Consider the following 17,662-nt stretch of genomic DNA (forward strand, 5'->3'; position numbering starts at 1 on the left):
TTTTAGAAACAGGAAACCCAAGTAGCTCAACTCCACTTACAGAGAAATTTGCAGTTCTGCTTGTTTTTGTAGTGGGGTCATTAAACATACCACTTTCTGCCTTAATTAATATTTTCATTCAATGAAAATTCAGTTCAGGACAGAGATGATGTAGTTTTGTCTCAAAGATCTTCTACAGAGGACTGTCATTAATTTATCTCAAGCTCCCCCCAAAACTGCCACATGGACCTCATGTTAACAACCTGCAGGGCGTTAAGAGTAAACACCCTCACACTCTCTGTCTTTATCATTTTCAGTTAAACATGCTTTTGTCTAGTGATACAATTTGATACTGTAGGTCTACATGTGTATTTTCTACTAGATTTTAATGTGTAACATGATCTATTTATAAGCTTTTTCCATTAATATTGTTATACCTCATAACTTTCCTACATTGCTGTATAAACTGTAACAATTTAAAGTGTCCTTACACACTGTAAATATATTTTGATGTTGGCAGGTGTGGGTTTTTGCCCTTTTAGTTGGCCTTGAACTCATCATACATGTGCTATTCCCTCACACAGTACTGCTGCTGCTGCTGCGTATTTATGGTTTGACCTTTAAAGGCAACATTTTCTACCATAAAAGGTGAGAATTAAGTGATACTTGATACTGACAGCAAACAATGTGCGATGTAAAGTATGCTTCAGAGGATAAAATGTTTTTATCAAAATAATCGCTCCAATCTATAAGTGTTGGAACAGTGAGAGCTACTGTTACATGACTGCTTTGTTAAAAAAAAAGGGGTTGTGTAATTTTACTGTGTCAGACAGACCATAACCCGAGAAAACACCCAAGAATGAAAGACTGTTTTAATATCATCTTCATAACAGTATTAAAATGTATCTTCTCAAAACGACAAACGTGTATTTACTGACTCTGGGCGTCATTAATGTGCGGTTAACAAACGCAGCACAGACCTTAAAACAAAAACGAACACCTGTTGTAAATTACCGCCACAATCGATAAGAAAAAACAAGTCTGTGAAAATGAGAATTGTTCTTGTAACATGGCTGGAACCTTTAAAGAGGAACGAGCAGGTTTATTTTGAATGAACCGCAAACAACAGAAACTGCAATGCTGGGAACAAAAGAAATTCAGCATGGCACCAGTCTTCAATTAGACTGGGAGGAAGAATCACTCACAAACGTGTGCTTGTTCATCAGCTGACAAACCTCCACAAGGTATTTGTTGTCTGAACTCACAGCCTTGTTTTTCTGCTACTTATAAGTGTCCGGTCTGAAGGAGTGCATGTTTGGAAATGAATCTTTCTACACTCTCTCCTTCCAGAAACTTCATGGCTCTCCAGTGGATCTTTCCACAGTTCTCTGGCTGGCCGAGGGGTCCGAGTTCCTCACGGATGTACTGCAGCCACAGATCTTTAGAAAAACGAAACAGGAAACAGTTATGTTTAAAAAAAAACTAATCTAATTGTATCTATCCATACTTTTACACTACAAGGACAGAAGTATTGAGCCACATCTCTATAGAGCTTATAGCATTACAAGTGTGGTACTGTAACATGCCACTCACTGTCTTCCTCCCTTCACCCCAACCAGTAACAGCAGATGGTCAACCCTCCCTGAGCCTGGCTCTGCCAGCGGTTTCTTCCTGTCACAAGGGAGTTTTTCCTCCCCACTGTTGCCAAGTGCTTGCTCAAAGGGGATCATTTGATTGTTGTTGTTTTCTACCATAATACTATTTATTTTTTCCTTTAATATAAAGCGCGTTGAGCAATTGTTGTTGTGTTGGGGCACATAATGCACCGAGACCTTCATGCCATACGTTTCCATGGCTGAGCAGCTCCTGTAGGTGTAATATGGACGTGGCCCGGTATTTTCCATCTCGTCTAACTTTGTTCTTTAGCAATACAGATTCTCTTGAATGTGTTTTACTCTTGTCCTCTGACTCAGTCTGATCAAATAACTAACTGTTGATTAGCTGCTCAGTCCAAACCTGTATTTGATTTGTGCTCACATAACATACAAAGACACATCCTCTCGTTTTGGCGATCTCTTTTTTAATCTCTTCCTCCAATTTGTAAATACTGTCCCTGCTGTTCAACCCCTCTTTTGGAATTGATATTTTTTACATTGTCATTTATGCTTCGAAATATATAATCATTTGTATGCTGATAAAAATTATATCCTTATTAGGTCTGATAAGATTCTGTGTGCACGTCTGTACCATGAGTTGAGAGGAAGCAGCCTCGACGTTATCATCTCCATTATAGCTTTAGAACCCAGAATTGTTCTGTTTCTTATAAGTTCAAGACTTCACACCTTTACATGTTCGTCTGAGACATGACCTCTTGCAAGTTCCTGTTCTTATCATTTAGCGAGATGCTTACTTCTGCTTTTCTGCATACCTCATACACACAGTTTAAGTTCATTGAAAGGTCGTATGTCTATGTATGGTACAGCTGTAAACACACACATGCATCTACACACACACCCACACACACAGAATATAGACACTGATGTTGTTCAGATATGCCTGCTTAAGAATGTCACATGTATTTGTAATTGCATATTCACGAATGATTGCTTGCTGACAATAAAAAGGGCTGTAGCGAAGGAATCAGTTGAAGTTGGCTAAGGACAGGTGAAGGCCTGGGCTGACTTCCCTCGCGAGCCACATAGACAAAGAGCTCTGTCTTGCCTTGTTTTGTCGTGCAGTTATTGCGTGTCTCGTGTTCCAGTGGGGTTTGTGCCTAGATAAACCCAACCCCCTCCACCACCCCAGCATCCACCTGGGCCTTCTGGGAGTCGGGGGGATACTTACTCATCACTCCCCAACTTCTGTATGTATTAATGGGGAGCAATGAGCTCACAAACTTTAATATTCTTCTTAAAACTTCAGCTTGCTGGCTGAGCTGAAAGCATAAATAACACCAGCTTTCCGGTTCATTCCAGCTCCTTAAACTGATTTAAATTCACCTTCATTGGAGGTGCCGAACTCCTGCAGCACCCTCTCATAGTAGTCCCTCAGATTGTTCATCTTTGGATTTTCCTGAAAAAACAACATTGTAATCACATTAATTGTTTTCACTTATCAGCAACATCAAAGGTATCTTTCCAGTGTCAAACTATCAATGAAGTCAGTACAACATAAACATTATAGTTGGTGGCAGGCAGGTTAAACAGCAGAAGAATGAAGATGTCACTGGGCTTCATATACGTACTTGTTCCTTCTCGATTTGAATCATTCTGGTGAAAAAGTCCTTGGACAATGGGCGGTTTTCCTGTAAGCTACATAAGAAAAATGCAATTTAATTAAAAGGTATTAAAGATCCTGAACGTTTATTTTGCACCTGCAGGTCAGTACTTTGAGACCCGTTAAACTTATATGTTCCTGCTGCATTCATCACCTAAATTAAAAACTACATGAGCAGACAGAGTTATCTGATTTTCACCTTGTAAAGGTCTTCCTCGCCTTCTTATAGCCTCCAGTGGAGTAGGACCAATCGAGGTAGCACTCTTTCATCTCCATGGCAACAGCCGGGACTGCAGACAGCAGACCTCTCTGGGAACAAGCAAGAGAACAAACTGTCTGCAAGGCACATCCTCATTTCAGAGGCAAAAACACTATTAATCTTGCCTGCTTTAGCTTTTATTGTTTACTCTTTATCTCATCTCTACCTTACTCAGCCTTTTCTGATCACAGTCTGTCTGCTGTACTTTATATTACAGTGCAGGATCATATTTTATCCTGTCATTAACTTCTTATGTTGCGCATTTCATTTCTAACAATTCAAAACTGTGTTTGCAGTGTAACTCTTATCGATAAAATATCGGTGTAAACAAACCCACAAAAAATGAAGCGGATAAATGGCTCTAAATGCTGCAGGCTATAGCAAGATCACACTGCAGCTGTTCAAACGGCTGGATTCAGGTGAACTACCTTGAGGATGGCTTCTGTCTCCTCGGCACTCTGGCTGGCCTTGCTCCACTCAAACTGCAGCTGCCACAGTGGTAGACTCTCCTGTCAAGACAAGACACGGTTACATGAATGAGCTTCACCCACCTTAAAAAATGTGAATGTACCTTACATTAATATTACGCCTGTTCATTAATAAGCAACCATTAGGCGCACACATTTTGTTCAGACACAAAGCTTGCACAACTTTCGCGACTTAACACTGATGAATAACAACAACGTAAAACACGTGTCTGTCAATAAAAGAACTTCTGGATTATCGTGTGTTTGTATTAGAGGTGCCTCACTGTTAAAACACTTAAGCAGTCTTGACAGTCCAACCTGAGATATCTGTCATCACACTGAGTGTTTCTATTAAACAATGTCAATTTTAAACTGGCACATCATTGCTAGCTTGTGAGAAACACAGCTACCAATTGGGTGGTCAGTTCTGATCTTTTCTAGTAAGTGGGATTAGTATCATTTAAAGTAAATATAGCAAGTGAGGGACACTATGCATCATCCGGTATGACACTACAGCTGATATTCACATTTGAGAAGCAGCAGGAACCAGAAAGTATTTGGCCTTCTCAGTCTCCAGTGAACGTGTCAGAGCATGCAAAGCTCAGATCAGAATTAGTTACCGGGTTTTGCCATTATATGCAGAGATTTTAAAAATTAATAATCACTCAGGCAGCATCTGTTCTCAGCCAGGAGGGAAGGATCAATATACCTTTTGGAATCGGCATGAGTACAGAATGACATGATAAAGAGCGTGCTTACATTTTCATCATTGATTTATCTGCACTTCTGTGCTTTTCAATGTGGAAACTTAACATTGTTGGATACACAGGCCTCCAACCCTGGAGGTGTGTGCCATTTCTCCACGCTCAAACAGGGTGTTTTGTTCAAAAGAAAAGACTTGCATAATAAGCAGCTGTACTAATCCTCCTTCTCAGGGCCGTGGACTTATGAAACCCCCACCACAACAATAATCAGCTATTCTATTCATTGCTACAAAGGCCTGCGGGCTCAGTCGAGGCATGCATATTCATAGTTGTACAAAACTGTGCAACTATGAGGGAGGTTCAACAGAAAAATTAAGAAGAACGTTCTGACTACTCTGAAATATAGGAGAGATTGTAAGATAAGGTTTAATTCACCACTGACCAGAAGAGTACGTAAGAAATTCTAAACGCTAATTTATAAGGTCAAACTGAGCCGAGATGGAAATCGGGCTTCAAATTATTAATGGTCAGACTCAGGCTGCTGCGTGGCCTCCCTAAATATTCTCCCTTTTTTTTCCTGAACTGATTAACTGATATTAATTTCTATCTGCTCTCTTCTGTAGTTGGCACCTTCTTCTCTGTCCCCTCTTTCCTTGTACCCGTCTGCATGTGTTTCTAATTCTGGAGCTGCTGTTCCTGGTCCGTATTTATTGGCCCCATCAACCTGCAAAATGTCTTTTTAATATATACACATGCATGTCTACTGTTTCCCTTTAATCTCTCTGCATTTGACACTTGTGACAGATTCCTGCCCTAAACCATAACAGCCCCCAGCTTCATCATTGGGGTAGCTTTTACCTTTAAAAAAGGTGAATTGATACACAAATATCTGCATGAATAAATTTAGTTTTTCACCTGCCTTCATGTGCGCTCATATACAGGCAGATGAAGACAGTTGAGGAAATTAATATGACTGAACAGAGACTAATTAGGCCAAGGAGATGGCCCACTTATACAGCACTGCTGGTGGCTAGTGTGTGTATGTGTGTGAGTGAATCCATATGTCTCTTTTCTCCAAGGACAACAATTAAAGCAGTGCTGCCACTCAGTGTGCTGAACAGTGTTTATGTGATAGTGTAAGATGAGAAAATTACTGAACCCCATTATGTGATTTCAGAAAAGCAAACGTGGCTCTCCCGATTCAGTGTGTGTGTGTACCTTGGGATTAACGTGTTTGAGAGCGTCCTGGAAACACCGGCCTATGTCTCGGCTCCCTAGCTCCATCAGCGTCTGCAGGCTCAAACTCCACATGGTCACTGATTGGCTGTAGCGCTGCGTGGCTGTCATGGCAACACTTGCTGCTCCCTCAGCATCTCCCGACGAAAGCAAGATTTGGAGCTGGTCACGTGGACAACATCAGGTTGGTTGATTCATACATCAGTAAAATGCAAGGTATCGTTTCCTTTTTGAATATAACCTGATGTTAAAGGAGTTTTTCCACTATCACCATTTTCAGTTTTTTAAACAATTTCAGTCCCATTACCAGACAAACTAATAACCCTAAACAGGAAACATAGCAATTGATTTAAAAAATACAGGCTTACAACCACCAGGATATCCATAAAGCCACCATGTGCTGGGTCTAAATGTGCACTCTGTTTACTTTGTTATTCATTATTGCTGGACAATGTGTGTTCGTCGCACCACCAAATAAATTAACAAATAAATACAGCTATTAAATAACAGTCACACAAACCCATAAATTACTCAGAGTGCTTGGTATTAGCCTCTAACCACTAGGCCAACAATTACCACATTTTTATTCTAATTAAGATTCTCATCATCATAAACATCATCATCATAGAACTGGTTTCATTTGCCTGAACGTCAGTGTGTTCAGCCTGACTTCTGGCTGTCAGCCTCAGTTGTTTCTCCTTTTCCAATAACATGTTGTGTTTTTGGTGCAGTACAATTACATTTTCATTCTGTGTTACCTCTGCTAGTGTATATCTGAAAGAAGAGACGACTTGCAAGGTTTTAAAGACGTTTGCTGTTCCAGTCAGACTTTGCCTGGCGCTGCTCTTACCCGCCCAAAACGAAACGTGGTTTGATTGAAATGAGAGCCGACAGGTCATCATTCAAATAAAGAGAAGACAGGCTTACGGGTGCCTAAAATTCCATTCACACATTGAAAAGAGACTTTAACTCACCCAGTTCTTGTAGTAATTCTCCTTCAACAGCGAGCAGTCATGGGCACGCTGCAGCACTCCCAGCAGCCTCTCCTGCCTCTGTGATACAAACACTTGTTTTTACTCCAAAAAACACTGAAGCCATTGACATTTCTCAGCATACCTGAGGAGGAAATAACTTCAGGCCAAACTTTTCTCTTACTTTTTCCTTCAGCTCTTGGACGTTGGTCTTCCTTTTCATCCTTTCCAACAAGAAGGCCACGTAGCAGGTCCACATTGGCTCTGGGAGGCAAAGCAGCAGTTTCTTATACTAACGGAAGCAGTGAATGAATACATGTAGGAACAACAATAACATTTTACAACTTTCTGGGCTCCTTCTTGGAGGTTTTGACCAAAATAAAATTCTTCCATTTAAGCTTTTAACCCAATTTGCATGTGCAAATTAAATAAAAGAACAAGAAGAGATCATTCTTGTTTTGGTAATATGGGTGCATTGACACTTAAAAAAGCTACACACATGCTCAACTGCACATTAAAGAAAATACCTAATCAGCCAATCATATGGCAGCAATTCAATGCATGTAGGCAAGCAGACATGGTCAGGAGGGCCTGCTGAAGTTCAAACTGCGCATAGGAATGAGGAAGGTGATTTAAGTGACCTCTAGGATTTACAGAGAAAGGCCAGAAAAAGAGAAAATATCCAGTAAGCGTCACATCTCTGGGCAAAAATATCTTTCTGACATCAGAGGAGACTACACCAGACGTCTTTAAGCTGACAGGAAGGCAACAGTAACTCATTACAGACGTGGGATGCAGAAGAGCATCTCTGATGCACAGATGACACTCCCATCAGCTAAAAACAGGGAGCTGAGGCTACAGTTCACACAGGCTCACTATAATTTGACAACAGAAGACTGGAAAAATGTTGAGTCACAATTTCTGTTGTGACATTTGGATGGCAGGGTGAGGATTTCACATAAACAACATGAAAGCATTGATCCACAAACACTTATGGCTGCTGGCATAATGGTGTGGGAGATGTTTTCTAGGCACACTTTGGCCCCTTGAATACCAACAGAGTATTGTTTAAATGCCACAGCCAACAAATCTGCAGCAGCTGTGTGATGCTATCAAGTCAACATGAACTAAAATCTCTGAAGAAATTTTCCAGCACCTTGTTGAATCTGTGCCATGAAAAATGAAGGAGGTTTGAGCGTAAAAGGGGTAAGATGTACCTAACAAAGTGGCGTCTTTCTCGTACTTCTTAGTTTACCCATCAACTTCATTTGCAGATGAAGATTGTTACAATTAATAATTAATCACCAAAGTCTAAATCATGTCTCAACAATTCATTTTAAAATTGAAATATATATGTTCTCTCTGTGTATCAGGAAGCTCCTACCAGTGTTTAGACTCTTGACGCCCTCCTCATAGACCTGGCAGCAGCGCTCCTCTCTGCGGTTTATATCTGAGGCCCTGCCTTTGGCAGTCTGGAGCTCCTCTCCTGCTCCTGGGGCCTCCAGCTCCCTCTTAGCCATGAAATCCCACGTGGAGCTGTCATCTGTGTAGTTAGTCTGTAAGCTGGAAACAAGAGGTGAGATGAGGGTACTGCTTAAAGATAACACTATGGAAGTTGAGGAATTCAGAGTTCAGAGTTAAATGAAAGCCTTTTGGAAGTAAATTACTCTTGCAGGATGGAGTCCTGGAGGTCTTTGGTGAAGTCAAAAATAGCCGCTATGTTCAGAAGTGAGATGACAAACTCTGCTTCTGTAGGATGAAAAGATACACAAGTAGAGACACACGCTAGGTTGTTTCCAAAGCCAATGGCTTGTTCTTACTCACCACCATAAATATTTTTAATAGACAGTAACTAAGGTCCAATTTTCCCCAGGTAGCAGGTCAGACATATAAATTCAATATTATGAGACAAAACCTCCTTCACCGTAGTGGGAACGCCGTCCCAGAACAGTTTTAAGAATGTGACTGCGCCAGAATACATGAAAGTGATCTGCCAAACAATGATCACATCCCCGAAAGCATTCAAGTTGTGCACTGGTGTGTCTGGACTTTTGGTTCGGAGTTATTATTAAAAATAAAAATCTTACACAGTTTTTCCATTAAAAGTCCTCCCACATATGTGAGTCTGTGATTTCAGCGTTTTTTAATAGGTATCCTGTGCTCAGGGTTGATTTCAATTGCCAATTCTTATCCCCGTTTAGTCTTTACATATCCCACTGCTAAAGGAATTCACTTTAATGACAATATAGGTGGTCTTGAACTGAAATAAAAACTAAATAAATAACAGTTTTTAATCTCTTTTTGGCAAATGAAAAGAAGATGCAGAAAGAGTTTAAATCTACGGCTCTACAAATTATGTGCATTTTATTTAAATAATAAATGTGTTATTTTTAAAGCCCAGATTTACTAAACAGGCCTAAAGATCATGCAAGCACAATCCCTATATAGTGTACACAGGTGTGCTTAGTTTTACGGCGATTTATAAAAGCTGAGCTGTTTTCTTAACACACAACACAACTGCACTTTAGCATTAAGAGTTTGTTTTTTTAATATTCTCTCTTCTGTTACACCTGGAATTTTCTAACATCTGGGTGTTGAGGAGCAGTTAAGACCCTATGTGCGTTGCCAAGAAAGAGAGGTTCTCTGTGATGTGGATATGCCACTGTGGATAATGTTTTGAGAGGAGAGTCTACAGGAGAGAGTGCGACAGCATCATGCTGCTCTTAATATTCAAATGTATTTGCAGCATAAACACTTAAGTTATTTTATATTTTCTCATATTTGCACAGGCCTGTGAATAACCATTGACAAGCTTACCTTTGATTTTCCCTGTAGCATCTTTGTATACAACCTCAGCCAGTTTACCACTCAGGATCTCTGGAGAAAATTCATATTCACCCTGGAAGGTGTGAACAGTGGGTTTTAAATACAACGAGCAGCATATGCGCGCGCTTACTTCCTACTGTTTTGTGTTTGCTTTGTTTCACGCTCACCAGGTCCATCTGAGCCTGCTCCAGCTGAATCTTCTGCTTCCTCAGTTTCTCACAATGCAGCAGCTCCATACGGAAATACTAACACAGAGTGGTTGGAGGATTTTAGACGAGCATGATTTAAATGAATAAACTGTTGCTTAAAGTTTTAAGTCTGCGTTACCTTAAATAACAATAATAAAAAGAAGATATTTGGCATCTTTTACCTCCTGGTAGACTTTCTTATCATTTGGGTGGAATCGCAGCGCCCTCAGAAACAGGTGTCTGGCGCTCTCAGAAGAATTTCTATCCTCCAGCTCGCTCTTGGCAGCCATGATCCACAGAGCTAAAGCGGGGCGGAAACAGTGTTTATTAACAGCATTCGTCTTGGTCATCTCCAAGATTGCAATCACAGATTTCCTGCCTTGGTTTAATTTACTTTAACGCACATTTCCAGCCACTAAACATCGGCAAATTGCAGTGTGTTTGTAATCCCCCCTTTCTTCTGTACCTGGTTTGTCAGGATGGATGGCAAGCAGGGCTGAGAACACCTTGCTGATTTGGCTCTTGGTGGCCTGATGAGTGAAAGGGGTCATTATAAGAATGAGAAGACACGGTGTAGAGCAGACTTATCGGACTTGAAGGCAAGTGATGAGATCTTTACATACCCATTTCTTACAGAAAGCAACGTGTGAGAGCCATAGCTGCACATCGTCCTGCGGGGGAAAGAAGACGTGTGACTCCTTTTGTAAATTTAAACCCAATGTAAAAATCTACAATTTTAACTTTTTTTGCCATGTTTGTTAGCAAAAAGCATCATATTACTTTCCAGCAATGGCTCAGTTACACATTAGAAAATATCATACAAATTTAGAGGAAAAAAATGTCTAAAAATGTTACAAATAGTGGATACACATGGCTGAATTTAATCTGATGTTATAAATTAATTATTACAACCATACAGAATAATAATTACAGATTACAAATGCTCTATTTACACAACCTTCCACTTATTTGTTGCTCTTTTAAAGATGCTATTTATTCTGTGGATGATGGGGTACTCAATCTCCTCTCGCTTGAACTGGTAGTGTATGTGCTGAAAATGAAAAGGATAGTAGAGTCATTCTCAGGTGTGGTTTCCTGACAAATATAGTTTTTAATCACATGAGCTTAAAATAACAGATTTGGTATGTAGGATACTTACTGCTCTTCTCTTCTTGATCAGCTCTAAAACGTTGATTTCATACTATAAACAAAAGGAGAGTCTCTGAGTCTCTGGAGAGTCTCACATGATTCATGATCTTTACTTATTTATTGAAAGAAAGAAACATGATGTATCATCACAGGCCCCTACCTGAATGTATGCAATGAAGTCCTCCTTATTTACGATCAGCCTGTGAAGCTTGTACTCCAGGGCTGTTACTCTCTTGATTATTGATCTAAATGAAAAATAGATAGTTGCACATAGTCACATAGTTGCTGCAGTTTGTCAGAGAACATCCATGACCCGTACATTTGGTGACTGTGGAGGCCATTTGAATACAGTAAACTCACTGTCATGTTCAAGAAACTGCTTTGGAATGATCTGAACTTTGAGACACAGTATATATTATTCTTCTGGAAGCAGCCAAAACAATGGGTACACTGTGGTCCCAAAGGAACGTACATGGTTAGCAGGCTGTAGCATTTAAACGATGCTCAGTTGGGGCTAAAGTGTGCCAAGAAAATGACCCCGTGTGAATTGTAGCCTCAGTTTCACCATTACACCACCGCCATATTGAAACGTTAATACAGGGCAGGACGGATTAGCGCTTTCATGGTGTTACATCAAACTGGATCAACAGACCAGCAAACACTTCTTTGAATTTCTGTTGTTCAATTATGGCGAGCTTGAGCGGACTGTAGCCTCAGTTTAGTGTTCTTAGCTGACAGTGACACCTGGTGTGGTCTTCTGCTGCTTCGAGATTCAACATATTGTGCGTTCAGAGATGCTCTTCTGCATACCTTGGTTGAAACAAGTGGTTATTTGAGCATTTTCACCCAGAGAACTGTCACTACAATCTCTACAGATAGCTGCATAAGAAAATCAAGGTAAATTACCAGTTTCTGAAATACTTAGACCAGCTACGTCATTTATATCACCTTTGTTCCATATTCAGATGCTCAGTTTGAACTTCAGTGGGCCTATATGGCTGAGTATTATCAGTAGACAGAAATATCTATAAGACAATATCATATAAGTGTTTGATACACAGGTGCTCTGAATCTTTTACCGGAGACGCTACTTCATACTCCTTTTGGTGCAGCTTATTAACTAAATGATGATAGAATTTAAAGGTGAGAAGGTAACACTATAAGTGGACGACAGCAAACCACACAGGAAATCAAATTATAGGACTGATCAACTGAATTTAAAGCAGACCTTTCCATTAGGTCAGCTTTCTGCTCATTGCAAACAGGACGATTGAACAGCAGGTGAAAGAGGGTACAGGGCTGGGTATTTGCTCTCTCTGACATCATAAAGATCCAACAGTAGAAAAACTGTATTTAAAGCAATCTGGAGCCTAGTTTTACGCTTAAAGAGATTATTTAAACATTAGCCTCATTATTAGTAAAGGGAATGACTCCTAGTAGATAAAAGTTTAACCCCCACAACAGCTGTGGCTCAGGAGGTAGAGCTGGTTGTCCAGCAGTCAGAAGATCCGTGGTTGGAGTCCTGGCTCCTTCAGTCTGCATGTATCCTTGGGCAAGACAGTGTGCCATACATGCATGGCAGAAAAAAAAGCACTCAAACGAACAAAGTTATACTAGAAAGTGCTTTGATGCCTAACTAGAGTAGAAAAGTGGTATCAAGGTAGCATATTCTGTGACGCTGGACTTCCTGAGTTAATTTTCTTTCCTTTGCCTGGCTTCAAATCACCCTGGGAGTACTACAGAAGCACAATGCGTAGTCTGCACCAGATCTTTCATTCTCTATGCCATTCCTGTATCGAACTTCTTGCCTGACAACTACAGCTTCTGTAATAAATACACCCAGTAAAGCAAATAGAGCTGTGTCCAAGAGACTTCTGAAGAAGAGGTCAAGTGTTGGAAAGTGATGACTTGTTGGGGTGTCTAAAACAGAAGGAATTCTACTGACAAGTGCTGATTTCTATTCTGATGTTACACAAATATGGTGATGTGTCCATATTCCTATAATGTATTGATCATCACCAGTTACTTTGAGATTCACAACCCTAACACCGATTTTAATTAAGGATGTAAATGTGCAACTATCTGCAGAAGGGATCTTCAATATTTCCTCCTTAAATCTTCAGGACACAAATATCTTCCATGTATTTCTGCTAACTATAGATGTCAAAAAGTTAAGTTCAGCTGCCCAGATTAATAAAAGCACTTAACTATATTTGTTCTTTATTTTGGGGAATATTTTTTCTAAATCATCCAAAATTTAATCAGTAGTAAAAAACGGGGGGGTTTTTTGGGGGTTTTTTTTTTGTTTTTTTGGAGAACAAGAAGATGATCAATAGACTTTCTCAGCTTCATCTCTCGCAGTTTCTCGGCCCTGTAATGTAAATAACTAAATATTTCACAGGTTCGAGGCCCTCTCTGAGAGTACGCGATGGGCTCACCCATCACCTCTTTTGCTATTTTCTTGGAAGACACAGCGTGTAAAGGCTCGGTGCTGCCTTACTTGACTTCTTTCTTGGTGAACAGTCCCACTCTCTCCAGCTGCTCCAGCTCAGGGATTCTGTCCTCGATCCGCTGCTGAACGATCTCCGCCATCTCGTCGAAGCAGCCGTTAAACGCTCGTGTTCAGCTGCTGTTTGGTAAAACTTAATAATGTTATAACAACTGTACACAGAACACCACGAGAGGCCAACTCTATCCCCAATTACACATGTGTGGAAGTTGTGACTAGCGGAGCTTCCGGTTCCGTCTGCAAATAGGTCCGACAGGAAATCTGAGCTGGAGGAAACCTTTGTTAACTCAGAGTTTTAAACTCCCAAACTCGCTGTTTCACAACGTATTAAAGATGAAACGAAAGTTTACCTGTCCTTTTATATTCGAAAACGGTTTGGTGTATGTTTTCTCACCTCAGATTAATTTTGATATACACCAGGGGAACATGAGTAGGGAAAGCTTTTTTTTTCAGAACTTTATTTGAAATTGTAACGTGAACAGTCAGTCATTCCAGCTCAGTTTGTACAGTAGACATACAGGGCAAATAAGAGTAACAATAAGTATTACAATGAAAATAAGAAGGGTAAATAAATAAATAAAGGGAAAAAAGAGGGATGTGACAGACTTCATAATAGCTTTGTACTTGAAAATTATATCTGTGACAGCTCATTTGTTGAAAATTTCTGAATGAATTTCAATCAATGATGAACCTCTTTTATTTGAAGTTAATTTAAGAGAGTTTAAGTAATATTCAATTTCAAGTAAAAAACAAATTAAATATTGGGGTTGAGTTTTAAAATTTACATTTATGTATGTGGAATTTCCCTAGTAAGATATAAAGATTGACAATGGTACATAATTTTTTTTTCTTTGGTTTCAAAATAACTGATAATGTCCTTCCCTTCAATTTTGACTTCGTATGTTGTTTTGCACAATATATAATTTTCAAGTTCTCTCCACAATGTAGTACTATATGAACGAGGGGGGAAATGAGCTGGCACAAGCCCCCTCACATTAACTGCATCATAATAATGCAATATATCAAGCTACCCTCCAATATATATAATAAAATAATCAATAGCTGGGGCATTGATGTGTATATATGTACGCACATCAATGCATCAGTAATCATGATCCAATGTACATAGTACATATGTACATAGTATTGTATATAATTCTAAAAACTGCTTACTTTAGGTACTTTAAATATAGTTAAAGAATGCACTATTTACTACTCTACACTACTTGTGTAGGATAATTTATACATTTTACTTAATGAAAAGTCTACATACTTTCTTTTTGTTGCAGAAGGTTTATCCAACAAAAGAAATATATTAAAAATCTTGTGGAGCACCATTTTATGAAAAGACAGGTGGAAGAGCTGAAGATGTTCAGAATTTGATTGGGAGTGATCGGGATGGACACGATTAGAAACAAATATATTAAAAGAAAAACTCAGGTTAAACCAGGGGCCAGATCTAGAGGGGTGGCAAGGGGTGGCATGTGCCACCCTAGTTTTGCATATGACAGCATTGTTTATTAAAATAAGATTTTCTAATTACAGTGCAAAAGAGAAAAAAAAGCCAACGAGTGAGAGAGAGAGAGAGAGAGTTTTGAGATGCGAGAGATTTATGACGTTTAGCATGAAGTTTATAGTTTGTGTGTTATGTTGTGTTGTGTAGTTAGTGTCTTGTGTAGTCATTGTTTTGTTTCGTGTGTCAGTGGGTACAAATGAAGGCCACAAAGGTAGATTTCAATGTAAACACCATCTCCAGGTGGAAAACCAGAGGAGTGATACATCTCCTGTTGTCAGGCCCAGTGGCGGTCCTAGCCTGTTTGGCGCCCTGGGCGAACACTCCCTCTGCCCCCCCCCCCCCCCCCCCCCCCCCCACACACACACACACACACATAAAACATATTAAGGATTATACATTAACATAAAACTGTTGTCGGAACCATACTGAATTTTGCCAGACAAACACACACAGACATATGAAGAGAGAGAGAGTATGCATAGTATGCAAACAGCTACCAAACAGCCATCATAATACGTCATACAATGAGAACAGGACAAATCAACAATTGACAATGACTAATTAATATTAAAATCTGTAACATAATGTTTGGAGTTTAGTCTGTTACTGTTACTATTTTTACATTTCTTTTTGGCTCAACTGTAATCCACATTATTTCCTTAGGGATTAATAAAGTATTCTGATTCTGATTGTTTCAGGATGACCTGTCATTATCCAATGACACATCTGCTTAGCTGCATCTTTTGCTCGTTTCTCCTCCTCTTCTAGTTTTTCTAAACTGAGCACCTGATGGCTTTGAACTTTTCTTGTCCATCTTACATTGGTTTTAATTTTGTACTCCAGTATGAACACAGATCCCCCAACCCGAGAATCACCACAACATAACCTAAAAGTCCTACACCTTAGTTGACAGATTCACTTTGTCTAGGGTTTATTTCTGGGATTTCACACAACCCAGGATTCAAATCATGAATACATAATGGGCTTGGATTTACATCATTATGAATGAAATGTGCTCTATCTGGAAGCAGCCGGCCTCCTTTCGACGGGTTGTGTGTGAGACTTTAAATCATCAAACTGTAAATTTTAAATTTTAAATTGTTATTGATCCCTTTACCCCGAGTCCTAAAGTGTATATTTATTTTCTTACTCTTCTTATATATATATTGTTTGTTTACTGCTGTAACTGGAGCCTCGTCGTCTCGTCTCTCTATATACTGGACTGTATGTAGAGGAGATGACAATAAAGTTTACTTTGACTTCAGCAGCGAGCAGGCGCACCGAGGGCTCTCGCTCACTTTTTGCGTATAGAATTTTGAAAAAAACATCGGTGCAAATTATAAGTCTGTATCATAATGTCTGGTGTTTTCGTGTTTGTTGGTTTGTTTTTATTTTGTTTTATTTTGCGAGTTGGTTATTAGATGCTGCTCCAGCCAGCCAGAGAATCCCCCGCCGCCCCGCCCTCACCTTCCTGTGCCGCAAGCAGCAGGCGCACCTGCAAACGGAGGGCACCCTTACTCCCAGCAAATGGGCAATAGAAAACCGGTCGGTGCCTATGCCATTCCCAATATGCGCTGGCTGATGTCGGGGCAGCATGAGTACAAGCAATTTATTTATTTTTTTATTTTTTTGCCGATGCCCGTGATGCCGCCCCCCACCACGATGCCACCCCGGGCAACCGCCCGTGTCGCCCGTATCAAAAACCGCTACTGGTCAGGCCTGCAGAGTTTATCCCTGCGGTGTTCTCCTCTGTCTTGTGTCAGACAAACATTTTTTTTACTGGCACAAATAATTTGTCGGGCATCTTACTGTGACAACTGATTGTTCTCTCATTTTAGTTATAGTAGTATTTTTAAATGGTTGTACAAACAAACAAAAAACACCAGATGCATTGGCTACATTTTTAGAGAAATAGTTGTATATAACGTTATAATTCACAAAATTTGAGCATAAGTTTTCAAAATTTACAATTTATATTTGTATTTGAAGTTATGAAAATAATTTGCTAAACGTGTCTGTGGTTTTTACAGTTAACCCCCCCCCCCCCCCCCAAAAAAAACCCCCAAAACAAAACAACTTCTAGGATGTTATGTTTTGTGTTTGATTTCAGATCAGTTGTGTTAATATAGTATGTTAATAAAAAAATAACTGTAAATTCAGATACACGAGGTTGAGCTAAAAAGAATGATACCAAGCAACGCAAGGGGAAAAATTATTTAAAACAATTTGAAGGTTAAACACAAATGTAAATCAAAAGTACATAAAAATGTAAATTCACATGTTTTATGTCACTGAAATTTTAATTATGTGGGCAACAGAAAATAATTAAGTGATAGACTATATTTGTATGAAACGTGTATACTTACTGCATTTGAATCATTTTACCCATATGTAACACTTGCATGTGTGTTTTTCAAAAAAGGCTTTGATTTTGCCACCCTATTTGATTTCCATGCTACCCTCATGCCACCCCAAGAAAATTTCTCTAGATCCGCCCCTGGTTGAACTCTTTGGATACAAAATTAGAGCGACAGGCTGACGTAGTTTGGACATGTGCAGAGAAGAGGTAGTGGATATGCTGG

The 17,662-nt window shown here is 39.6% G+C and overlaps 1 protein-coding gene across 1 annotated transcript; it reads right to left on the bottom strand.

Annotated features, from left to right (window-relative positions):
- Window positions 1-837: 837 nt before the first annotated feature.
- Window positions 838-13,854, bottom strand: utp6 (UTP6 small subunit processome component). Its single transcript, XM_006787430.3, has 19 exons — window positions 13,556-13,854; window positions 11,216-11,300; window positions 11,066-11,107; window positions 10,865-10,957; window positions 10,530-10,577; window positions 10,373-10,436; window positions 10,089-10,207; window positions 9,886-9,963; window positions 9,710-9,791; window positions 8,560-8,641; window positions 8,277-8,455; window positions 7,077-7,156; window positions 6,896-6,973; window positions 5,904-6,083; window positions 3,943-4,023; window positions 3,455-3,564; window positions 3,224-3,290; window positions 2,979-3,051; window positions 838-1,418 (listed from the first exon to the last, which is right to left on the bottom strand). The coding sequence occupies exons 1-19, from the start codon at window positions 13,645-13,647 to the stop codon at window positions 1,264-1,266; spliced, it is 1,788 nt and encodes a 595-aa protein (XP_006787493.1). The 5' UTR covers window positions 13,648-13,854; the 3' UTR covers window positions 838-1,263.
- Window positions 13,855-17,662: the final 3,808 nt, after the last annotated feature.

Source organism: Neolamprologus brichardi, chromosome 6 (assembly GCF_056152115.1).
Source record: "Neolamprologus brichardi isolate AB-2024 chromosome 6, ASM5615211v1, whole genome shotgun sequence".
Classification (NCBI taxonomy): domain Eukaryota; kingdom Metazoa; phylum Chordata; class Actinopteri; order Cichliformes; family Cichlidae; genus Neolamprologus; species Neolamprologus brichardi.